The 27,857-nt window shown below is 32.1% G+C and overlaps 1 protein-coding gene across 1 annotated transcript in view; it reads right to left on the reverse strand.

The window, feature by feature from the left end:
- Nucleotides 1-27,857, reverse strand: part of LOC130891203 (uncharacterized) — a 47,748-nt gene that overhangs the window by 13,573 nt on the left and 6,318 nt on the right. Inside the window, exons 2-3 of the mRNA XM_057795807.1 lie at nt 2,140-2,478; nt 668-797 (exon numbers count right to left, since the gene is read on the reverse strand). Coding sequence (XP_057651790.1) covers nt 668-797; nt 2,140-2,478 — 469 coding nt within the window. The remainder of the gene's footprint in view (nt 1-667; nt 798-2,139; nt 2,479-27,857) is intronic.

Here is a 27,857-nt window from a genome sequence, read left to right on the forward strand (position 1 = left end):
CCTCATTTAGTCGACCACTGCCATACTGGGCTTTGCAGGTCGTTCGGCCTCATTTAAACTCTGTCACCCAATATTTTACCATTGATAACGAAGAAGCAGTCTTACCCAAAATAGAATCTAGTTCAGCTTATAAATTGGTTGGGCTATCAGAGTTACTGTGCTAGCTTTAAGAGATCTTTGCTTCTAAAGGTTTCTTGCCTGAAACATTTTTTCCGTATGCTTGCCATATGGGTGCATTCTACAATAGAAGAACTGCAGTTTCATCATTCTCCCCACAGAGTTTACACTTTCCCGATTCTTCGAGACGACCGTATCTCATCTTAACGCGGGTTTTAAATTCTGTCTGTTTTCTTTATTGATCATAAGGAAGGGGTAATTCATAAAGAGCTACCCTGTTAATGAATTACGTAACGAATCAAATGAATCACTTTATCAGATATAAACTAACCAACAATGATGTGAATTATTATGTGGCACTCCTCGCTTAATCTCGTGATTAACCAAATGTGTTCGTGTCAAGGATTTGTTTAAATATTTCACCATGGCTCATTGTCCCATTGATTTATAAATGAGAATGAAAAAATAAATCATAACATGAAAAATGGACACATTTTAGTGATGAGTTCGAATGATCACACACAAAATAAATAATCAATCAAATACGTACCTGCAAATGTCTTTTTTCATTAGAACCCTTGATGTGGGGTTGATTATTTTTGCAAAACAGTTATCTAAGTTGGGGTAATTAGTATTGGATAATTTGGTACGACATTCAGCTGCTTTTGAACTGTAGAAAGCTGGAAGAAAACGTTGATTAGCGTTTAGTATTATTACTGCAATTTCAATAAAAACGGTATATTATTGTAACGCAATATGGATCCTAGAGTCGATCCTGTCCGATTGTAGTGGAATTCTAAAATTCGGCAGAAGCGCGGCACCTTTGATGTACGTTGGAAATACCCGGAATCCGTTTGATGTTTTTTATTCGGCAGGCGGTTTATTTACATTGTTTCATTTGAGTAATTTCTAGGAAGGTCTATTTATTTATTTGTTTTTTTTATGTTTTAGAACTTTTGAGAATTCTTTTTTGATATATAAAGGAGTTTCTGTAGTGCAGTTTAGTTCAGTTTATAATAAATAGTCGTGGTGAACGGAACGAAATAGAAAAGTAAAAGAAGAATCTGAATAAATCATTTAAGTTAATAAAGTGAATTATATAGATTAGTTAAGTGTAGTATAAGGTATTTAAATAAATTAAAAATCTAAGTGTATCAATTCAAACGACGAATAAAAATCGTATAAAGAAACAAGAAAAACATTACATTATTCAACTACCAATATTTATAAATATGAAGTTTTCAGCACAAAGTTTTGATTAAATAAATGCCTTTAAATGTGAGTATAATACTATACAATATCTACGACTGACAGATTAATTTCACTTGAAATATAATGCTTAACTTTTTCTACATGAGTTCTATTAATTATTTCTATTACAATCAAGCTTCTGTTTCCTCAATATTTTCTCAGATTTTAAATTTATTTTCCTAGCAAACTATGCTTTGGAACTAAAATATTTTTAAAAAACAAATTACTCAATGAGATTTTATGCTCCAAATAAAAAATTTTTAAGCTAAATATGGTCTAAGCTTATGTAAAATGTGTCGAATACAAATTGTTATTGGCTCATGAGGTCTAGTGATGTGCTGCGGGTTGGCCCTCTGGATTTAATGGAATTTTAAAATTCAGCGGAAGCAAGCGGTTTATTAACATTGTCTCTTTTGAATAGTTTTTAAGAAAGTTTATTTATTTGTTTTGTTTTTTCATTTTCTATAAATTTTAGAATTTTTTTAAAATATAACTTAAACAAAAATTTTATTTCATATTTTATCGATTTCATATAACATTTTTTAATTATTTCCAATTATAAGTATTTTGATTATGCTTCTAGTCAGAAGCGAAACGTCAAGATAAAATAAAAGGCAAATAAATATACGTCTATAAATAAAAATAAATCGAAGAGTTAAGAAGTTTTAATAAAAAATTCTGATATTGATACAAAAGTACCTTTTGAAACACATGAAAAGTATTTTATATAAAAAATAATATCTCGAATAAGCTTTAAATTATAATACTTACTTTTAATATGTTCTCCATCATTATGACATAAGAAATGAAGGAGTTCTTTAAAACTCCGATTAAGGAAATCTTCCAAAAATTTTTCTTGTTGTGCTAAACATGGCTTCAAATCCTTCGCGAATTCTTTCATTCTATTTTCTAGGATAAAACGTTCTCTATCACAAAATACTTTCTCTCCTTCGGGGATGAATTTGAAAGCATATTTTAGATACCTTTTAAATTCCACACCGTCTGCATACAATTTATCAAAATTATTGATATCGTGAGTTTGATTAAAGCATTTGTTGAACCAGTGATCGCTTAGTTTTTGGTATGGATCGTTTTGGGCCATTGCTAAGCCTGAAACAAAAAAAAATATGAAATTCCACTTAGAAATGATCTGATAGGCGAAAATAAATGATGATGAAGCAGATCAAATATTTGTAATGTAATTAACAGTTAATATTAATTTCTATACTTTTAAATATTTGATTACTATATGAAGTGGATCCACTTAAGTTGAAATATTGTGGACTAGTACCTATTCTGCTTGGATGGAACTCTGCCTCTCCTTTATCTTATAGTGAAAAAGAGACATTTAGTGACGCTTGCAGGCTAATCCAGGCATAAAACTTAAAATCAAGGAATCTGAAAGGTTACCTAAGGATTCTAGATGCAGTAACTAACCAATGCATGATTGATATCCCATTACCAAGTGGTAATCAATGATCGCCAACCATGGGTCAATAAAGATATTCTGCAAGCTCAAAATGCTTCTCTCTCGTATACAGATGGTCCGATAGCTGGATTGGGAATTTTTAGAGCAAAATGCAAGCTATCCATACCACTAGGAATAGTACTATTTTACAGGCTGTGTTGCTATAAACGTGTGCTCATTATTGCTAGCAACTGTTAGTGTTATTATAACCTAAATTATATACAAATACACGTTAATATTTTTTGTTTGTTTTAATTATGATAAATAAAAATGGGTCACCAGAGTTGTTGTGTAGTGAAGTGTAAAAATACTAGCAGAAAAAGTAAGTGCAAATTTTATAAATTTTCAACCGCTACATGGAAAATAAATCAACGAAATCGGTGGATAGCTGCAGTTAAAAGGTTTAAGTAAGTAGTACCATAACCTTATTTTTATCAAAAATAATAATACAGAGTATTGTAAATCTTTGTAAAATTGTTAAGTTTAGCATAAGTAAATAATTTTTTTGGAATTCTGTAATAAGAAACTAAAAATTAAATTTATAAATGATTAATTTTAATATTATAAAAATGTATTGATTAAAAGAAAAAAGAATTACAGTGAAAAAAAATTTTTTTGTAAACAGATTAATTAATACTGTGATAAAATTAATAAAAAATATAATTTTTAACGTTGATGGATCACCGTGGTTTCCCAAGCCATATGATTATATTTGTAGTGATCATTATATTAGAGGTAAAAAAATCATATGAGGAGTTGAGTCCTAGCTACATTCCAACAAATTACAAGTCTCCAAAAATAAATGAATCTTCCGGCGTTGAACAGGTAAAAATAATATAGTAAAACTAGATCAATATTTATAAAATAATAATAATAATAATAATAATTTCAGATACAAGCGTTTATTGAATTGCCGGATGAAAAAAACATCACCTTCAAAATCAAGTTTTGAGCCCACTGTATTAGAACAAATGGAAGTGATAAATGAATATGATAATCCTCCAATTGTGTCTTTAAAAGTTGACCAAGAGTGTCAAGTTGATTTTCATTCAAAGTCTGATGTCAATTCTCAAACATTTATTTGCAGTCTCTATGTTACAAATGATTTGTGTCATGCTGAAACTCATACAGAAATAGTTGGAGATACTAGGCAGATAAAAATACATATTAGTAATAAAAAATTTGCTAATAAAGAAAGTGGTACTGATCAAAAACCTTTTGCTGATAAGGAAAGTCAAGGGGATAATACACTGTTCAATGGATGAAATCCTATTATTATAATATTATCCATGTCTTTGGTTCAACTAAAAATAATAAAAAAATTAATTAAATGAGCAAATATTTACTTATTCCATTGAAAAAACAGTTTTATCATTTATTTTTCTATTTAAATATTTTCCTAATTATTATTAAGAGGCTGACATAAATTTGAAGCAACTTAAATACTTTACTATACTTTATATTTACTTATTCCATTGAAAAAACAGTTTTATCATTTATTTTTCTATTTAAATATTTTCCTAATTATTATTAAGAGGCTGACATAAATTTGAAGCAACTTAACCTTATATACGTTTACTGCATTCTGTTACATATTTTATCATTCTACTTACTTGTGTTTTTGGCTTGTTCGAGATAATTATAAAATTGTAGTAAGTATTAAATTACCACATTTTTTGACGACTAATTTATTACTATTTATTATACTTTCTTCGAAAATTTTTCCGTTTAATATTGAAAAATGTAATAAAACATGCTCTGACAGCCTCCTGTAGTTCATATTTACTGTGGCGCTGCAGTCACACTCGGAGCGAGTAGCCAACCGGTCTTGAAGGTGCTGGAAGATATTGAGCGCATGTCCAAGCTAGCATGGGAGTGTAAACAAACTCTGAAAGTACTAGCTAACCAACATAAACTAACCCTAATGCAGACAACTTTGCCAAAAAAGGCAACGACTTCATATTTTAAACTGGGGCTCTATTGTGGCCTTATAAGGGGTCACATCAATAACGAACGAAGACGAATTCTTACTGGAAAAGACTCTCTACCTAAGACAATCCATAAAATTCATAATCTAATCAGTTAAGAAGTATGAAGAGAATCTCGAGATATCCAGAAACGACATGACACTGGTGCTAGGTCTTCTGAAAGGTCACTGCCCCGACAAATACCACTTTAAGACGTTAGGCATGACAGAGAACGATAGCTGCAGTTTCTGCGGGTTAGCCATATAGACAGATACTCGGCGAATATCGTTTCTATTCCAGCATAAGATTTAGATACATAGTGTAGTGCTAGTGGGATAAAAAACTCTTCAGCCTCTTCTGAGAGAAGTCTATGTATTTTGGAGGAATTTAAAAAAAATACAAAATATTTTTTGAAATGACTCCAGTTGATCTCTAGCACTATTTTATTTAAATAGCAGAAAAATGTAATTTAAAAACGTAATGTATTTCTAAATAGTCGAATATGATTTTTTCTTTTAAGTACAGAATTTGTGAAAAAAACGCTTGTTTATGTGTTTTAAATGTTTGAAACTTTTTCGCACCAAATCTAAGCTTCACTTTAAAAATGAATTTTTTAAAAAACAACATGACACCTTAAAAGCTTTAGGGGAATCCCAAAACTTCTGTCGATATCAGGCGACATCAGAACGCGTTAGTTAGGCAACCATAGATACTTGAGCCCGTAAGATTGCAGTTAAGAAAGAAGTGCTATATATTAGCTACTTTCCGTTTACATTCAAATGATCTGAGACTCTCAGTTATGTATCTTAAAACTCAGATAATGACGTTATTGCTCAGTGAATAAATGGAACGTGTAATGTGGTGCGTTAATATTCACACATAACCCCATAAAATTCACCATTATCGTGATCTAATCGTCTGTTAATCACAGCAAAAGAAACAACATAACTATAATGATATTATTTATAAGACTATTTACATCAATAATTACTTGCTTATTTTGATGACAAGATTTGACAACGTGATGACCTTACTTTCAATCGGAGTTCACAAAACTCACTAAAGCAGACGGTCTCAAGCTGGTAAAAACTCAGTTAGGTTTCACTTGTGAGACTGGATAAGAACGTGCATGGAACTGAGTTATGACGTGTGAGTGAGAATACTCTGAGTTTTGGTATAAATGGAAAGCAACTAATGTTTTCATTCGATAATGCGATAATCAGTCGGAAGGTCTTTGAGTTATAGCAACACCAATTTGCTATGCCCGATTGGCTTACCCAAAATTACTGAAAATTCCCGGTTTTTCCCTGCTTTGCAAAATTCTCGCCTTTTTCCCGGTTTTCAAGGTTTCTAGACACCCTGGACTTCGTATATGTGAAGTTTGAATACTTGATTGTCTAAGTCTTGGGGGACAAACTTCAACATCCAATAATGTGGAATATTAATTAGCTAATATATACATATCAAATTAAAATACTAATCACTGTATTATACATATGTTTTTTGTGTAAACAAGATAAAAAACGTCGACAATTTGTATACAAGCGTTGATAAATGAATTGGAATGAATTGAAATGAAAATATTTTCTTATTGAAATAATGATTTTGCAAAAAAATAAATATTCTCTCCTTATCGGAGAGTATATATATATATATATATATATATACAGGGTGAGTCGGGAGAAGCGCACCAAACTCTAGGAGTGTATTATACACGTGAAAATAATGTAAAAAAACTCATATGCTATTATCCGATTTTCATTTGTTTTCAAGTTATGGAGTGATTAAAAATGTTCATCTAGCTTGTCCACTTATATCTGAATTTTAACATTATTCGAACGCTATGATTAAGAAAATTTTTATATGATAATTTGTTAATATGCCATAACTTGAAAACAAATGAAAAACGGATAAGAACATATTAGTTTTTTTCCATAATTTTAACGTGTATAATACACTCCTAGAGTTTGGTGCGCTCCTCCCGACTCACCCTGTATACATACACTTATGAATATTATAGACAAAAATTAATTTTTATAATATTGTGATTAGAAATGGTTTGATAAATAACTATGTATATTTTCAATCAATGCAAGTGAGTAATGAATAGCTGTACAAAACAAATTTCGACTATCGTCTTGACCCAAAAATGAATGACCAAAAATTGTTAAAAAAACACGGTTTAGTTTACGTCATAAGCTCGAGTGGTGTTATTTTTATACCCAAATGAACTTATCATTTAATTATAAAATTAAAGTGATAAATAATTAAAATAAATTTATATCTAATTAACCCATACAGGGTGAGTCACATGTATTTTTATCATATCGATTACGTCTACCATCTAATAGTTATTTACATTATTATTCCAAGAAGTGATTTAGTACGGTACGAGATAGATGTTTATGGACGAGGCGACGAAGGAGCCGAGTCAAGAATAACTAATCGAGTACCATAATAATAATGTTTTTTTCATACTGTTTTCGGTTTTAAATAAAAAGTAAAATTATATTCAAATATGAAATGTCATATTTGACAATTTATTGTTAACAAAGGCAGACATTGAATTTTTAGAAATACAAAAAATATTTTCCGATCATTCAAATAAAATTGCTGAGACTATTTCCTTCGAAAAATTTAAGCCAACCAAAAAGCTGTAATATTTTATGTTTACCTAGCAACGATCAAATTTCAGCGATAATACTGCACTAGTGCAAATTATCGATAATTTGCACTAGTACCAAATTTTCGTCTAGGATGTAAACTCATTTTGAAATATTTTTTCACGAACAAAACTGTTGTCAATAAGTTACCGTAGATACCAATTCAATGCCAATATGATGATCGTCAACTACGGTATAATTTAAAGAATAACAAATTTTAAACACAGAATTAAGTTTATTTTAAATTAAATTTTTCTTAGGAAATAGTCTGCCAAAATGCCCTCTCGTGCATGTCAAATTGTCTCATAATTTCCTCTTGTGCGCGTTCGCGCACTCGAGAAAATTAAATTATCGACAATTTGACATGCACTCGGGACATTAATATTAATAATTGCGGAAGCAGTAGGGCAAATTATTCCAATTAAGTCTTCGAAAGATACCGTAAAGTGCCATTTTCCGAACTAAAATTAGTACTTTAAAGTCAAGTTTATAGTACAGTATGAAAAATAGTAGTTTACGTAACAAGTCCCGAAAGTGGTCTTTTACTGAACGAGTGGGCAAATTGCAGGGCGAGCCGTAGACGAACACCCTTTCAAGAAGTTAGAAGAAGCGGTGATTTATTTATACTCGGCATATATCGAGGCCGACATAATCGCTTTACCTCTCGCGGTTGACAATCTCACCGACGAAGAGGATGTGGATGATTGCGATATGGAAGTTCCCAATGTCTGTGATATTGCTGATCATATTGAATTCGATTGGATTGGAGTCACGATCATTTTGGTAGTGCTGACGATGTACCTTTGGCTCTGTAACACCGTAAACTTACTCGCAAAGTGTGAAGAAAAGAAAAATAATTTTGTCTAACTAGAAAAAAGTTCCTCCACATTGTAGTCCTCGTCCGCTGTGTACGATATGATCATTGAAGAAACAAGTCGCCAGGCAACCGCTGAGAAAAATAAGCACGACATTTGCGTTGAAAAAATCTTTATTGGATTTCTCACTACCAACGGAAAGAGACTACCAGTCCGACGATGAAGACTTAGGTGTACCGATAACGCTTTTAGTAGGAATGATTATCTTGAATGCTTAATTTTTTAGATAATGCAAAAGCTGCCAGGAAAAAAGAAGACCGAAGTTTCAAAATTCGTCCACTCATATAAAATAGATATCAATAGATGAATGATGAAGCCAAACCCGTTTTGGATACAAACTTTGGCAACGTGAGGAGCCGATGGATAATGCTACAATTTCTCCTTGTATGGTGGAAAAAAAGTGGTGAAGCTGCAGGTGAACCTTTAGGAACTAGGGTCGTTTCTAAGACTCTATCCGTTGTAGAAAATCCCGAAAGCCACGCTGTCTATTTCGACAACTTCTTCAGTAGCCACTTTTAAAATTTGGGTTTGCGATCAACGGAAACTATTAAAGAAATTCAAAAGTGTTCTTTCAAAACTACAAAAGAAATCCAAAAGTCTGAAAGAGGTAGTTACGATTACAGTTTTGATGAGAAAAATGAGATATTCATTTTGAAGTAGAATGGCAATAAATGTGTGTCAGTAACTTCCGATTTTGACACAGTAGTTCCTTAAGCAACAGTATACTCATCGAGTCGACAAAGGAAAGAGCGGATACCATTTGTACAATCAAATGTTGTGAATAATTACAAACGACATATGGGAGCTGTAGATCGGCACGATTCGTGGCTAGAAAAGCACTCAATATCAATCAAAGGAAAAAAGTGGTACTGGTGTAGTAAAAGGTGAAAACTCTATATCATATAAGATTTTCGGAGGCAAATTACAGTTCCTTACCTGAAAATTGTACATATAAGTCTTATATTACATTTTTTGTGCTTCAAAAATACAGTTGTCATAATACATATTTATAGTCCCATACTCCCAATTATTTTCTGTAATTTTCATTAAAATCGTTCGAAAAATAAATAAATTGGGCGTTAACTGTTAACGACTTGGCAGCGCTGCTGAGTGGCTAAACAATGATGAGAAAAAAGAAGTGACTGATTCTGCTATCATCAAAATGGTATATGATCCAAATAAAGGAAGTGATAACTAGTGTAATAGTGATAAATCTCACAGACGAATTTGTACATTTGAGGCAACGCTACACTACGCTCAGCCACAACCAGAGGCGACCCCAAGCGTTACCCTTATTGTTAGACAATGCCGTGATATGATTGCCAAAAAGCGTTGTTCTATTTTGAAGCAGTAGACCTCGAACAATATTTTTATTGTTGTTAATGCTTCAAGTCTTTTTTCTAGTACCGTTGGCCAAATTCAAACATGAATTTCTTTATTACTTCAGATGGAATAACCTATATATTTTAAAGCCTATTCAAATAGCTTTCACTACGTAATTGGATTACATCTAAGATGGGAATTTATCAAACATTCTGGAACCGATGACAAACAAACTTGTTATTAATGGATAATGGAATTGATATATAATGTTTGTAATAAATAAATGATTCCAAATTATACAGAGTGTTCCGGGACTTGATGCAAAAAACTCGGGAGTAAGTTGGTGACTCCTCGTTTCTTAGTTATAGGCTTTTAAAGTTACGAAATCAGAACTCATATTTAAGTATATTTTCTAAATTATACATTCGAGCATTATGGATTTTTAATGGATGATTACGTATGTCCATGTAGTGTGTTTGACGAAATAAATAATTCTATCTAAAGACCGGGGGCAGCTCATACCCAATGGTTAACAATTCGTAACTAACTTTTACCGAGACAACCTGTAAAATCTAAAAATAGCAAAAATGAATTTGTCAATCAATTTTTTAACAAAAAAGTACTTACTTTTTATAAAATTTATGATTTAGGAGATTTTTAGATCGTTGTACACCGTTCGCCATAAAGAGATATACTGAAGAAAATTATCATAAATTATAATTATTTATTGAAAATATTTACAGGAGTTATTAACACTATCGAAAAATTCTAATTGAACTACATACTATCGCAAATCGTGTTGCGTTAAAACTTATGGAAGAATATAGGTGCTATATATGGAGCAAGAGTACCAGAGAATTACATAACATCTACTTCTCACCTGCCCCTAACTTTTTCGAGTAGGAGAGAAGCTGGACAATAAGAAGACTCCGCATCAACCACACAAAACTTACTTACGGCTATTTGATGTCGTCAGGCACTTAAGACAGGTATAAATAATTATTTGTTTCTCTTATTTATTATCGTATTTGAAGAAATTGATTCTACACCTCAAACATTAATTAGGGAAGAAATTCGCTTTTTTGCGGTCTATGGAGCTGCAAAAAAAGTTATTAGCATTGATCGATATCGATATATCAAATATCGATACTCAACTTTTGTAAAAAATACGCGAAAGAAGAAACAAGTAAATAGTATACTATCTAGTTCAAACATGGCTAGGCAATCAACTGAACCAAGAAACTGGGGTTGGAAATTGATATATAATACTATGGAACCGATTAAAAAATTACTCCCACCTGTTCTAGAAAAACTACTCAACTCAATTTTTTGCAATTGCAAAAAAGGTTGTAGTTCCAAATGTGACTGTAAAATAGTCCGGTTATTGTGTCCTCCAGCGTGTACCAATTGCCAACGTCAGTATTACTTAAATGTCCAGTTGAGTACAATAGAGGAAGATTCCTGTGATTTTAATGAAGAGACCAATAACTGCTACATTTGAGCAATTTATCAACATCCAGCAAGAGGAAGAAGAAGACATGACTGTTGAAGTAGACTTTCAAATGTATGAATCTGATTAAAATATTCAAAGAAATCAAAACAATAGTTAACCCAATAATCAATAGCAATATCAATAATAAGGTAATATCTAGAACTTGACGGGTTTTGCTCCGTTAAATTATCCTAAAATTGTCATGACAGTTAATGGAGTAGGCCTACTGGGGAAACCACGGTGAAAATTGCGCCGAGAACACTACTTTGAATCGCGATATCTCAAGAATGGTAACTCTTGAATAACTTTTGTAGCACACATGGAGATTTTTAAAACTTCATGTGTAATGGTAAACCCCAGCTCTCCACCAATATTTGGCTTTCCGGGAATTTTTGTTATTTTAAATGTCTATATTGATCCGTCTATTTATAATATAAATTAAATACAATCTCTATTCTTTCTCATTATGCTGTGTATAACAAGTTGAACGCAACTACGGAATCAAAGTGATAATAGGTATCAAACAAATGATTTTTAATTTATGACGGTATGAGGGGAAATGACGTAAATACAGGTGGTAAAACCGTTACCAACAACGTCAATACTAAACGCTTCGTAACTTTCAGATGACTCATATCACCAGGGCAACTGTGTTGATGTTTTTTAACATTTTTCTAGTCGCCTGACGGGCGCCAGTAGAAGTTGAGAACGAGTGTTTTAATTTATAAAACAATAAATACAACCTTCGGTAAGAAGTTTGGTTATTTTTTCGGGATGCAATTATATTGATTTTGTTCATCTTATCTCTATGCTTAAACGTGTATTCTACAATAAGAAGAAATCATATTGTTGTGGACGGTTTCCGTCCAAAAGTTATTATTTTTATATAGTCTCAAATGAAGGCAAATTTGGAATATATGTTTGTAAACAACTACAACTAAAGTTTTTATTGCTTTATCAGACACATTATTCTGTTGTATTACAGAATGTTTCTGCGAATATTTATTTATTTTTGGACTTTGATGTAATGATGTTTGACAGGAATTTTTTTCCTTATGAAGGCGTTAAAGTTAATATTTTAGAGTTTCGAGAGCAGTCAGGTGAAACAGCGGATATTTGGGAAAAGTGCAGAGGGGGTGTCTTTAGTAATGTCGGTTTTCATACATGAAAATTCCTACGCCTCAATTGAAACATGTGAGAGAAGAGAATAATTGCTTTACTTTCATTTGATCATTCTCTCTTGTTTATTGTCGGCGCAGTAAGCAGTATGGAGAGCGATAAATATGAAATTCGTACAATGTTAATAAATTATTGGAAATAAAAATTAAAAGCTGCAGAGGAAAATATGTGAAAAGGGGGGATATTGAGGTCGAAAGAAAAGCAATAACAAGCCAACTAAATCTCAGCACTTGCCGATTATTGGATTCTCTAATAATACCATACATCGCCATTTAGAAGCGGGTTCTATAATAAGACAGTGATAAACCAGATACTGAGAAAGTTAGGAAGAATAAGATCGAAGAATTTGGTGGTATTGAACCGTTAACATATATAGTATTGTGCACTTGCACCGTCAGATTACTATTTAATATCAGATACATGGTAAAATTCTTGCGCGGGAACAATTTGAAACCAAAGATGTTGAAAATATAATGCGACGATTTTTTGCATGGAGTCCTAAATAATGGTCATACCAAGGTCTCAAAAAGTTTGTTGAACGTTGGGTTGAAACCATTGAATACAATCTATATTTCGAATATCAAGGTTATCTTTTTGTATGATGACAAAACGACATTACTTATAAAACACCTTCTGTAAAAACATTTTTGTTGTATCTCAAAATATATAGCGTCATACAAGAAACACAAAGATTTTGGCGTTCAAATATAACACGACTTTGATTTGTGTCAATTTTAGAAAAATTTTGCAAACCGATGGAAACTGACAATCTGCAATATGAATTGCAATTTCGGTAGAAGGTAAAGTAAAGGAATATTTACGTAACTAGTTATGAAAAGAGCGATATTGTTCAATTCTTGTAATTTGCAAAACTAGCTGCCGCTCGTTTTGGCAAATTTTACGCTTGAACGTTGAACAAGATCGCTCTTAATAGTTTAAGAGCTAGCAACGTTTTTGAGAGAGAATTTCAGGTAGGCCAATTTTTAGATATTCTATCTCTCTCACTCTCGTGCACGTCATATGGACTATCTGGCTGGTGGTAGTGATTGCGTTCATCAGTGCGCATCCTACCTGCACAGGTAAAATATCGATTTTATAAATCATTTCAAGAAGTTTTTTTTTCATTATTTTTATTGAACTTTCTAGAACGTAAATCTAATATTGCTAAACATTTTTATTGCTGTTTAAATTGTTCCAGACGCTAATTTCGAATTAAAAAAAATTTTTTTTTCAAAATTATTCAGTATGGCTGAAATTTTTTTATAATATTATTTAAGTATCTAAAAACTTAAAATTAATTTGCCAAACAATTATTCGGTTGTTAAACCTTCAACCAGACCGATATAAAATTGAAAAGTTATTGGGCATATTGGAAGAGTACGGACAATCACATGTTAGCTGCGCAAGCGTGATAGACGACAGCAGCTGTTTGGAGTCAAGATGGCGTCAGTTTAGTCATATTGGTGTGTTTGTTGTTGTTATTTTTAATATTTTTAACAAAATTGTGCTACAATGGCTAATGAAAAATTAAAATGTATTTTTTGCAAAGAGAGAAATGGGAAAATAATAACTTTTGTAGAAGATAAGTTAAAAAAGTGTAAAGAAGTTCTACAAGTACGAGTAAAGTTTAAACTGAAATATGATAGTGTACAGTTACCGGAGCAAGTTAATGACACTGATGGATATCACAGAAATTGTTACAGCAGTTTACAGCTTTAATGGCAAAATACCGTAATTTATCCGAAATCAATTTCTCGCCAACAGTAGATCTTCCCAGCACATCTAGTTCAACTTCGTTGTCAAATACTGCAGGAGATGTTAGCAAAATCCTGCCTGATAATACATCTCAGAGTTCACATACAGAAGTTAAAATCCAAGAAGTTGACACATCTAATGCAATTATTGAGCCCGAAAATGTGGTAAATATAGAAACAAATTCAGGTGTCAAACGAGTTTGTTTTTTTTGTGGAAAATATCGCAAGCATTCAAAAGGTAAACAACAAACTTCTCACTCCTCAAATGATGCAAAAATTTATATAAAAATAGCAGAGTGGATGACAAAATTAAGTAATCAAGAGTTGCTACACAAAATAAAAAATTTACAGGCAAAAAGTGAAATTATTTTTTATCATCATTCGTGTGAATTGAGATATTTAAATGATTACAATAAAGTTATTGCTGATAATCCACAAACTCCCTGGCACGACAATCGGAGTATCCACCAGTGTATTTTCAAACAAATTGTATCATTAATAGAGGAAGAAGTTATCAACAATAAAAATTGTTGCTGTTATCTTCTCTTTGTGACACATGCAATAATGAATTCAAGCTTCAATCTGAGACATATGTAAATTTAATGACAAATCATTATCTCGAGGAAAAAATTTTCAAACAATTTAAAAAGTCAATCAAAATTATTACAAAAAATAAAAAAAGAGTTATCATGCACAAAGATAGCAGTTTATTAGAAGACAATGATTTGACGAAACTCGAGGAAAATGAGCTTATTGATAAAGTAGCTTTAGTCCTGCCGAACGCCATTTTAAAAATGGAAAAATTAACATTGCCTTCAAAAATCAAGCCAAGTGATTTAATCAATGGTGAATGTACCATTATAGAAAAGTTAGATCGGTTTTTTAAAGTATTGATTGGAGGCAAAGATATTCGTCGCCGAAATGGTGTAAACGGTGATCGATTAAGCAACTCAATCGCCGCTGATACTATTTTTTGTGTTACTAATGGTACTATTAAACCATCAAAACATATAACTCTTGGAATGACTGTTAAAAGTCTTACAAGTAGTAGAAAAATCATTAACATTTTTAATCGTCTTGGACATTGCTGCAACTATACTACACTGGAGGAGTTGGAAACTGAAGCTACTTACTCATCTGTTCATCGTTCTGAAATTAGTCCACCTGATATTATTCGAAAATCATCATTATGCACAGGTGTAGCCTTTGATAACTTTGATAGGTACGTTGATACTCTTAATGGAAAGGAAACTTTGCATGACACCGTTGGTATAATATACCAAAATATTGATAATTATGCTCCTAATGAAAGTGATGTAGATTATAGAAGTGATCAGTCCGACATGTTACCACCACCAACGAAAAGAAGACGAACCTTTGAAGCTATTGTTCCTGAACTCGTTCTGATTTCTGCTCGATTACAAATGTTAGAACGATTAACACCTGTTGAGAACAGAGAGCAATCTATTCCCAGTACTTTGTCTTTAGTACAAACTATTGATTTATTACATATGACTTCACTCTTTTTCCATGTGCCAAACACTCCAATGTGGACGGGATTTAATTGTCGAATTATAAAGGATAATACTCCAAAACAAAAAGTATCTTACCTTACTCCAATCAATTTGTCACCAACAGAGACATCAGCAGTGAAGTTGACAATGACACAGGCTTAACAAGTTGATGTGGAATGTAACCAAAAATACGTCCAAGTAACATATGATTTGGCCATCGCTAAAATTGCTCTCAAGATTAAGGCAACAGAAACCCCAAAATTTGATAATCTCTTCATACATCTTGGCTCATTTCATTTGATCATGGCATTCTCTAAAGCGATTGGAGTATTTATCAATGAGTGTGGATTATCACATATGATGGTTGAAATTAAGATTATAGCATCAGGTTCTGTGAATGGAATCATTGATGGCAAACATTTTAATCGTTGCAAACGTCTGCATTCGTTGATGGCTGTAGGTTTGCAAATATTACATTTTGACCAATACTTAAAAACAAAGCAAGTCGAACACTGTTTTTTAAAAGAGCAAATAATAGATGATCTTCTTCAATATCAAAATTTTGAAATTTCCCATTCAACTACGACTGCTGAATTATTACCGAATCAAGTATTGTCCCGACTGCTCTCTTCGTATAAAAAATTCGTAGATAAAAATTCGTAGATAAAACAAGACAAGGTGATCATGGTAAAACTGCTCAGTTCTACATGATCTACATTCAACTAGTTAATTATTACATCATTTTATCAAGGAGCATTCGCATGGGTGATTTTGAAATGTTTAAGCATATAATTCCAAAAATCACAAATTTGCCATTTTATAAATTCGATAGCTGCACGCCAACGCTGGACAAAAAGTCACAGTATCAGGGCTGCTTTGATCTCCCATGTTCTCGATGTTTGTGGATTAAGACACTTGCAAGAGTGTGCAAGAGTGTCCGCAGACTTACAATCTAATCGGATTGAAATTTTTGAAAAACAACTTGCTGATTTTATCGATATCTTAGAAAAAAACTGTAATCCGTTCGATCCAGATTTAAGCAAAGATAATCTTAATATAGCTACTGGAAAGCCGGTCTCTGAACATATAGCTGAGTTCCTACTGAATGTCGAAGAAAATGGTGATGAGTTAAGGAAACAGTTCATTACTGAATGTGCTGTAGATGAATGTAGATTTGACAAACCGATAAAAAAAACAAAATATTTAATTTCGCTGAGGCTCCAAAACAAAAAAAATTGACTCTTGGGAATAAAGTTGTAGAGCTGAGAATGCAACGCGATTTATTTGGGAGAATGTTAGGGATCTCGTAACTCATAAAGTTGATATCGAAAAAGTTTTAACTTTTCCATTGACACCAGTGCCAACATCAATGTGCCACGCAGATGGCAGTATTTGTAAAACTGACAAATCTCAATTACTTAAATCGATTGAGAAGAAAATCGGTGATAACGTCGATAAGCCACCTTCATTTTTCAATTCAGTTATTTTAGATGGTTTCTTCATGTTACACTTAATGAAAGAAGTACCTGTAACCCTTGATGCTTTATCTAAAAAATTTTTGAGTATGATACTACGATTTAAATCCGACCGTGTCGATATTATCTTCGATCAGTATTTTACACCGTCAATCGAAGATTTTGAGCGTTCACGTCGAGATGAAATAATTAGCCAAGTTACAATCGGGCCCAAACTTAAAAATATATATTTTAAAGAAGGCCTTGTTAATTTTTTTATTGACCATTGGGCTGGTGATGAAATGGCTCCGATTATTGGAAATAAAATAATTTATCTGAATTTCAACAAGTGTTATTCATACCGGGTTGAAAATAATAAAGTTATTAAAACTGTCTTGCGAAGAACACGAAGAGGCCGATTCTCGAATAATATACCATATTTGCCAAATAAATGTCGATGGCGAAGTTGTGATACGCTGCTCAGACACAGATATTTTATTAATACTTTTTGGTAACATGGATCATTTGAATGCATCACTAAAAATATGGATAAATTTGGGTGTAGGGAATCATGAGCGATTTATAAGCGTCAATCGTGTACACAAAATTCTAGGGAATTCTTTATTGAAAGCTCTACCGTGCTTTCATGCACTCACAGGATGCGACTACACACCAGCTCTTTTCCGGAAAGGCAAACTTCGATCTTTTAAGCTGTTAGAGCAATCAGAAGAGTAACAATTAGCCTGTCAAAATATTATTACAGACGATGAAGAATTGCTGAATGAGACATTTAAGATCTTAGAAAAGTTAATTTGTCATATTTACGGAGCTCGTGATTCTTGGAACGTCAATGAAGTTCGGTTCAATCTGTTTTCAAATACTTATCGGTCTAAAAAATCAGATGATAATTTTGAAAAAAAATTTCGTAATTTTGATCCAACAAGCCTACCACCATGCAAAAGTGAATTGTATCAGCATTGACTACGAGTTCGTTACGTTACAAAGTTTTGGAGAAATGCTCATTTAAAACACCCGACATCTCTATCACCTCAAGCTTCCGACTGGACCATAAATGACGATAAATATGATTTTGTCTGGTTTGTTGGAGAGCAATTGCCATCATTAGTTGCCGACATTATTATTAAAGGTAAAAATTAAAAATAAAATACTAATAAATTTCTTTGCCGAAAGATTATTCAATTTTTCATTATTTTACAGATAATAACTTATTACAAGACGATGACAACCCAAAAGACGATGATGACAATGAAAATGACAGCAGTGATGAAGATGATGATGATGATTATGATTATCAAGATGCCTCAGTTTTTTGTGATACAATTATCAATTAAAAAATATAATTTTTGTTTATTTTATTACTTGAGATTGATTATTATCTTAATTTTGTTTAACAATAAATAATTATTTTTATACTACATTAATCCACACATTTATTCATTAATTTTTAAATCTTTCTCTGTAATTTATTCGACAACTATTTTTAGACCAAGCAAAATGATACCTTTCCACTTTTAAATCGGTCTGGCTGAAGGTTTAACAACCGAATAATTGTTTGGCAAATTAATTTTAAGTTTTTAGATACTTAAATATTATAAAAAAATTTCAGCCATACTGAATTATTTTGAAAAAAATTTTTTTTAATTCGAAATTAGCGTTTGGAGCAGATTAAACAGCAATAAAAATGTCTGGCAATATTAGATTTACGTTGTAGAAAGTTCAATAAAAATAATAAAAAAAAACTTCTTAAAATGATTTAAAAAATCGATATTTTACCTGAGCAGGTAGGATGCGCACTGATGAACGCAACCACTACCGCCAGCCAGATAGTCCATATGACGTCCGGAAGAGTGATAGAGATAGGATATCTAAAAACTGGCCTACCTGAAAATGCTTGTTTTCCTGACGTTGCTAGCTCTCGTACTATAATAATAGGTGGTTGACAAATGAAGTGGTCACGCTCCACATACATCAAGTACGTCGCAGATTTGTTAGAAATCATTTTAAGTGAAAATAATAATTAAATACGAAAAGAAACTAGTCACATCGTTGTAAATTTTGCCATCTTCCGTGAAGTTTTGGCTACCTATAATTTGATGTGAGCTTGAAATGTGTTTGTATGTTATTGAATAAACACTTTTATTTAAATTTGTTAATATATTTGCAAAAAATCAGTGTGGCTTGTTAGAGCTACAAAGGTGCTACATTTTGACCACTCGGTTAACAAATTAGTTGACATATTAGTTGATAACATCAATACCAAATAACGTGTTTACATACAACGTTTTATCTACTTCCGCGCTTTTATAATATTTAATAGAATCTTCAATTACAATGAAAATATTAATGTGGAATCAAATGGTGTTAGAAGTATTTTACTATGGAAGCAAACAACGATTTTTCAAAATAAGTCAAAACAACTCTGAAGTAATTACTTGAAATGTCTTCTGATAGCAAATTAGACATTCCATTTGAAGTGAAAAAGTCTAATACTTGAAAAATCAAGAAGTGTGCGTTTTAAAAAACATAAAGAACATCATTGAAAAGGTACTATTTGCTTTGTTTGAAAATTTGAAAACAATAAAGGCGTCTACTTTATGGACAACATATTCAATGTTGAGATTTGATGTAGATACCAAGAAATACATTATGCTTTTGGCTTGGTCGAAGAGACGGTCAGCGGGATACCATGCAAAAAAAGGAGATATTGACGAATGAGAATGTTGAAAGAGTGTTTCTATTTGCAGAAGTACGACTTAATTTACGATATGTTTATAATTTAAGATTAAATAAATCTGTTCCTTAGGTCGCCATGATAATAGGGATTGCAAGAGCTTGCAAGAAGTCTGAACTGACGTTCCTAGAGAAGAAGACGTATTTGATGAAGGCACTTTTTTAAAAATTACAATTTCAGAAAGCAAAACCCACGGTATTCGCAAATTTGTGGTCACTGCTGGAAATATTGCTGGTGTTAATCTCGTTGTCCCCTTCAAAAAGTATAGAAATATTAAACCTTCTGCTGTAAAGGCAGATTTTTCGATATTTTAATGGAAAATGTGGCATACAATTCGAGGACATAAATGCCACTGTAAAATTACTAGCAGAGATTGCTCAGTACCTGGGCATACCTAATGTTAAAGGATGATTCAGACGCTCGTCAGCGTCTCTCCTGGCGGACTCAGGAGCGGGCATTTTGAAAATAAAGCAGCACGGAGGATGGAAATCCAACAGTGTAGCTGAAGGCTATGTTGAGAATTCATTAGAAAATAAGAGAAAAAGTTCGGAGCCAAGCCCCTGGCATACACGTAGATGTCGCAGCTTCAAATGAAATTAACATTAGACAAGAAGTTCAAGAGAATATTCAAAATATACTTTGAAAAAAAAAATGTTTTCAATGTTTGTGAATCATAAAATACTATTGAATTAAAATAATGACTTAAATGACAGTTTAAATAATGAAATAATTGTCAGTTTTCACAGTAATTAATAAATTATTCTTTGAAACTTGAACAGTCACGTAAAGTTTTTACGTAACTACTTTTCATAACTAATGCTAATGTCAAACGGTAACTTAATAGCGTAATTTGATAAATATTTCCGTAAAACTGGACCTATCACTCGGATGGAAACCCATTGGGATTGACATATGTGAATATCTTATTGTGAAAATTTATTCATTTTGTTAAATTCACAGATTTCGAGTGGCAACTAAGAAAAAATTCTATTATTCAAGTTAGTCCAGAGTATTAGAAACTGCTGGACTATAGTACAGTTGCCCTATATATATTTTATTTATATTTAAAATTCTACAGGCGTTCCGCTTTAAAACCCAAAAATGGTTCGTTACCCATTCTCAAATAAAATCACGAAGAATTTCTAGACAGAATTCATTTCACTTCGCCTAACAACCAACAAATAAATTACAATCGATTTTAATTGCGCAACACGTTAACATTGTGATAATGAAACCAATTGTTTGTAGAACTATGATCAAATAACGATAAAATCAAATATTTTCGTTAAGAGCGCCAACCGACGACTGCATACTTGGTACTTTGTCCCATGGTAAAATTTGACCTCTATGTTTCTCGAATGTCAGACAAGATCCATTTTTCTAATTTTAGAATCTATAGGATGAAAAGTTGGTATTATATATGTACTTCATCGACCAATCGGTATAAAAACCTTCAGAGGGGAAATAAAAATAGATTTGTTATTTTTTCTGTCCACTAAATATTTTGTCTGCGTTATTATTAACATAATGAACTAATTTAAATCAATCGACAAATTTTACAATGAACGTAATTAATGTGGCAAATTTTTGAATGTAAAAGTGTTTGTATGTTGTTTTTCCCAAATCGCTTTTCCAGAAGAACATTGAAGTAACTTGCTCTACTCAGAACCGCCTTATGGTACTAGCATCATAGTCTAAATAACACATCACTCAATAAGTCGTTAAGAAAAACACATATTTTTGACAGAAATAGATTTTATTCATCAATGTAATCTCCTTCAAGAGCAATACAATCATTCAAATGCTTTTCTAACTTCTCGATGCCGAGCTTGTAGAAGGATTTGTCTTTTGTCTCAAAATAGGTTTCAGTTTCAGCAATTGCTTCTTCAGTTGAGTTGAATTTCTTACCGGCGAGCATTTTTTTGAGATCAGCGAATGGCCAGTAGTCGCTGGGGGACAGATCTGGAGTATACGGGGGAAGAGGAAGCGTGAATCTTGGTGAAACAGTGGTTTTTTCTTTGACATATGAGGCCGTTTTTCCTCGATTTTTGTATTCAAACTTTATGTGGTATTCGCTATTGATTGTCTCTCATTTTTAAAGCTAGTCGATGAAAAATGAACAATATTCCATGCGCATCCCAATTGATTCGTGAGTGTAGTGATGGATCCATGTATCATCCATTGTCACATACCGACGCAAAAACTCTTATTTATTAGGTCACGTTGTTTTTGATCGACTGTGAGTAAACGTTGCACCCACTTTGAAACAAGCATTCTCATGGTCAAATGTTCATGCATAATTGTAACATTACTACCTTCTGATATCTTTACGGCATCAGCTATCTCACGCATATTCAATTTACGATTAGATAAGTACAACCAATTTGTTTTCTGGGGTAACCACCTCAACTGGACGATCAGAACGTTTCCCAACTTCGATGTCTGTACGACCAAGTTTAAATTCAGCAAAACAATAACAAATGGTTCTTTTCGATCGAGCAGAGTTCAGATAACACTTTTGAAGCCATTGTTGAGCTAGTATAGTGTTTTTTTCCATCAAAAAGCAATGAGAAATTAACATACCAAATTGTTTTGAAAATAACAAAAGTAGTTTCACTTAAATGGCTGCCACTTTTTTCTAACTAATCGAAATGTCATGAAATTTGACATATAGTCTTTTGAAAGTTAGCACTTCATAAACGTCATATAGATTTGACAATGGCAGCGTCATCTGTTCATCAGTGACAATACTTATTGAGTGATTTAATATCAACTATTGTTACCTTCATCCAATGAAACATCACATGACTTAGTTGCGCTTAAAAGTGACATGTGAATAACAGTTACTCATGGGTCATTTCTGACGAAAATCTGACTGACTCTCAATTGATTCGAACAGCGTGCATTCTTTAAATGGACCCCTTCGTCCGAAAATATGGTATAAATTAAAAAAAAAATCTTATTTCAGAAATTTATAGAGCAATAAAATGGGGAATTCCGTCTCAATTTCGGTGTCGGCCATAGGTGTAGGTCTTGAAATATTGTGTAGGGATTACTTAGGAAGCAGATTATACAGTTACGTTTTGCGTTTAACAGGTACCGTTTAACCTTCTATTAGTGCCTCTGGCACAACCTTATTTCGGATTCGGCTTAACCATGCGCCGTAAGGGCAATGGTGCCTTACCCAAAATTTTTAGACTATTATAAGTATATTTGTTTAGTTTAACTCATCAGTATTTGCAGTTAATCCGTAAATAGTGTTCACAGTATTAATTAGATTAGTAATTAAATGGCGACATTTACACCGACGAAAAGATGTTCCAATAATTCTCCACTATCAGTGAATGAAAAACTTATTATTTCAAATGTACACGATTGCATAAAATACGATTACCCGAAATTTACTGTACAAGAAACTGTCGGCCGATGTTCCCGAATGACTGGAGTTGGAAAATCTACAGTTTTTAAATTATTGCAGGGGAGAAAGCAGCAGGCCAAGTGGAACCTCGCAAGCAAGAAAAGTCCAGGCAGGCCAGTAAAAGTCCTTGATGAAGACACCAAAAGTGTAATTCGAAGAAAAGTTCACTCTTTTTATTTTAAAATAGAAATACCCACCCTAGATAAGATTTCAATGGAGCTTGGCCATGGTTACACTATTCCATTAAACTTTTATGGACCACTATGAGAAATATGAATTTTGGGGAAAGCATAACCGTAAAACACTTTTACTGGAAAGCGATGGAATTGTTTGCTGGCGATGAAAATAGAAGTATAAAGTAGATAGAATAGATTAATGAAGGTTATACAGTACCAAAAATGTGGTAAGGCAAAAATATAACCAGTTCTCACCAAGCTTTCATGGAAGGCCTGTCAACGGGTATTAAAATGCCTTCAAGTAAAGGAAAAAGACTAATAGTCGTCCGTATTGGAAGCGAAGAGGAATTTTTAAAAGAAGGTTTGCTAACCTTTCAGTCATGACATACGGGATATTACCACGAGGATATGGATTCGGATGTTTTTGAAGACTGTTATGGTGAAATGATAAAATATATTCCTGCTGATTTAGTAGTAGTTATGTATACCGCAAATTATCATTCTCAACCGACGCATAGAGAAGATTCCAACTTCATCTTGGAGAAAACAAGAAATTATTGACTGGTTAACAACCAAAAGTATTGAATTTGAAGATAATTTGACCAAAAACGAACTATTAGCTATAGCAAAGTTACACAAACATCGTTTTATGAAATACGCCGTGGAAGATATAGCAGAAAAACATAGTGTAACTGTGCTGCGCACACCGCCATATCATTGCGAACTAAATCCTATAGAACTTATATGGGCGCAAATGAAAGGATTTCTAGCAAGACATAACATGACATTCAAAATGAAAGACGTTAAGCTACTGTTTGATCAAGCCATTAAGGAAGTGACACCAGAGAACTGGCGTAAAGCAGTCCAGCATGTCATTAAATATTTTATATATATAAATATATTTTTTGTATAATGTTCAATAAAAAATAAGTGTCCCTAATACTATGTACATATTGCCTAATTTTTATTCTGTTATAATAAAATTCTTTCCTTATTACGAGTATCCTACCGGCACACCTTTGGCACACTATTTTCAGTGGTTGTGAATGGATAACAATAGGCTAAACCCATATATTGACCACAACCCGGGTGGTACTACCTGCATTTGATAAAAAAAATTTTTTTTACAATGAAATCAATGCCAAACTATGAAAATGTTTTAAATATTCGTTGGGTCACTCTGTGGTCCTTTTGCATACTTAATGAGATTTTATTACTCTATATATATATATATATATATATATATATATATATATATATATATATATATATATATATATATATATACATATATATCTGAAATCAACTATAGATTATCGTGAATAAAGAAAACAAATGATAACATTCATTATATTATTATAGTATATACTAAAAGTAATATAATTGTCATGTGTCATGTTCCTTAGTTTAAAACATAACGATCACAAAATTGGTACCTCTGCAAAATCCATAGAGAAAATTCAAAAGATGAATTGATAAGGAAAGAACAGATTTAAAATATAAACAATTGATCACAGAACAACGTCATGGTATCTTAGAAAAATTACTACTGCACATGGAAGAGAAAAAGTTAAACACGCTGCAATAATTAATGACGTTCCTTGCTTCGTAGTTTTTCTTTCGCAGTTGGTATTCCAAAATCAACTTTGATATATTTAAATCGGGAAAATATTTTACAAGAAAATCTACAAATAAATCTACTTTATCGGCTAAAAATAAAACGGACAAATCAGTTTTGCTTGTCAAATGTGAATCATGCTACTAATGAAGATTTTCTTTTTTATAATTAGTATGACTACGTTCATATTAATGAAAATGATTCTATTTTACTAAAATTGACCGCTCTTATTTTATATATATATATATATCCGAGCAGCAAGATAAAATGGATTTTTCTGATAATTATACAAAAGGCAAATAACCACGATTTAAACATTCTTGATTTGGGTTTTATTAACTACACACAGGCACATAAAGATTCGCCTAACACAATTGATGAATTAGACAAGCATTTAATAAATTAAAAGTAACCACCCTTAATAACGATTTTTCCATATTACAAATATATATGAAATCCACTATGTTAAAAAGTGAAGAATATTCCAATAAAATGCCTCATGTAAATAAGACAAAACTTGATTGCCAGGGTGGACTAGCTGGAAAATATTTATATTGCAAAGAAATGTACAATACGGCCATTAAATTTAAGGAGTATCGTAACAAAATTATTCTTATTCAATTATAGTTTTTCTAAAAATGTAATGTACTGTACTTATTATGTTAATTTTTAGTTTTATTGTACTTTTTTTGTAAATGTATACCAGACGAATTAAAATAGTTTTCAAAGTTTTTGTTTGCTTCTTTTTTATTGGTTCCTGCACGTAATTTTCATGAAATTGCTGAAAGACCTTAACAGTACCTTCTAGAACAAGGGACAATTAACAAAGGAACAATGTCGTAACTGCCTTAGAGAGGTTTTTCTGTCACACCCTTTTTTACAATACCAATGCAAATTGTTTCTGTAACATTGAAGTTTTTGCATCTACGTCAATGTTCTTTCGGAACGATGATATATGCATTCATCTAAAAATATTTAATCCCATACGTTAGCGTTGTAAAATATTTATATTTAACGAAAATAGTATTGGCAAGATACATAGGTGACGGTTAAATTCCACGGAGCCACCTCGTGTACTATTGGTCATTAATTATTATTATTATTATTATTATTGCTTCCTATGTTCATTTAAATTTACACGCTCTTATACCCGTATAACTGACTTTTCGGCTTAGATTTTGCCACACTTAGAGTGATCAGATTTAAACTTTGCACACTTGTCAAAGACTGACGACAATGCAATAAATGATCAAAATATCCCATTTCTATATCTTTTACATGAGAATAAGTAGGCAAACAACGTAAGCGCGCAATCCAGGACTTGCAAAATCTAGATACAATCATCAACACATTTGTACCTATATATTATATTTTGTCGCTCGCATTATATAGAGTAACGAGTGCGATAAAATTGTATTATAAAAAAAGTGTAATAATTTTTTTTATTCTGTCCCCATTTTCTATTTTAAATTAAGGTTTTTACTTTTTTAATTTAACGCTTTAAATTTTGCGTATCGTACTGGAACTCAGTTTGACACCCGTTTGCGTATCGTAAGTGCAAAATAGAATAGATTGTTCCTGGTATTTTTTTCAAATTATTGACAATAATTTCTGATTTAGATGCAGTCTATTGTATTTTCAAATAAGTTTCCTCAAAAACTGTGATAGATCTGATAGTTAATAAATATATATAGATATACATGATATAAAGTAGTTCAAATGTAACATTTTGTAAATTACGGTTTAAATTTAAACATTTAAATGTAGATAAATGTTTTGATCGTAATTTAACTCCCTCACGTTCTTTGATATTTTTCGATTGTTCTATCATAGATCTATACATTCGATATCACAGTTTATAATTTTACGACAATGGGGTTAATGGAAATGAATAAATATAAAAACACGACCTCAACCATAATCAAACTAAAAAATAATTTTATTTATAAAATTAAAATTATTATACTATATATGACGCGGTCAATCCTGCATTTTTGAAATTGCTGTGGAAAATAAACGGACGGATTTTTCAAAACTTTATTATTATAATCTTCTGTGTATATTAAAAAGCTTGGGCGTAAGGGTGATTAATCAAGTTTTGAAAATAACACCGTTCAGATGAAGGCGATTTCTAAAATTTCCAAACGGATTCTTTCTTTGAGTTCTTTAACCGTACGAGGTCGTTCTTCGTACAGTTAACTTTTCAGGAATGCCCACCAAAAAAATCACATGGTGTGAGATCGAGTGAACGGGGAGGACTAGGAATCGATCCGTTTTGGGATATCACACAGATTGGGAAAATATTATTAATGATATTCATGTTCACAAGGGCTCTATGGCTTATGGCCCCGTCTTGTTGGAATAAAATTTGATTATTCACTGCATGTCGACGAAGTTGAGGAATGAAGAATGACGCGTACATTCTATGATTCCCGATGAGAACATGGTACACCAAACTGTTACCTTGGCTGAGTGGAGAAGTTGTTGATGAAGATTTTGATCACTCCATAGTTTTGTTTCTTCACAAATTCCGAGAAATGGAAATGTGCATCGTCACTCATCCAAAGGTTGTGAACACTTTAACTTCAACTATGTCTAAAAACACTTCGCAGAATTGCCGTCGAAACGCAATTTTAGTTTCATGCCTGAGCCACTTGAATTTTATAAGGGTTATAGTGCAAATCTGACCTCAAGATCTTTTGGTCAGAACTGTCGGACATTTAAAGAGGGAGGAAAAATTATCAAATTTTCCATGCTCTACAATGGTCAACTAAGCTATAAATCTGTTACTTTGAGCAACAAACAAATTAGAACACTTAACAAAGTTACTAGTTAT

Source organism: Diorhabda carinulata, chromosome 3 (assembly GCF_026250575.1).
Source record: "Diorhabda carinulata isolate Delta chromosome 3, icDioCari1.1, whole genome shotgun sequence".
Lineage (NCBI taxonomy): Eukaryota > Metazoa > Arthropoda > Insecta > Coleoptera > Chrysomelidae > Diorhabda > Diorhabda carinulata.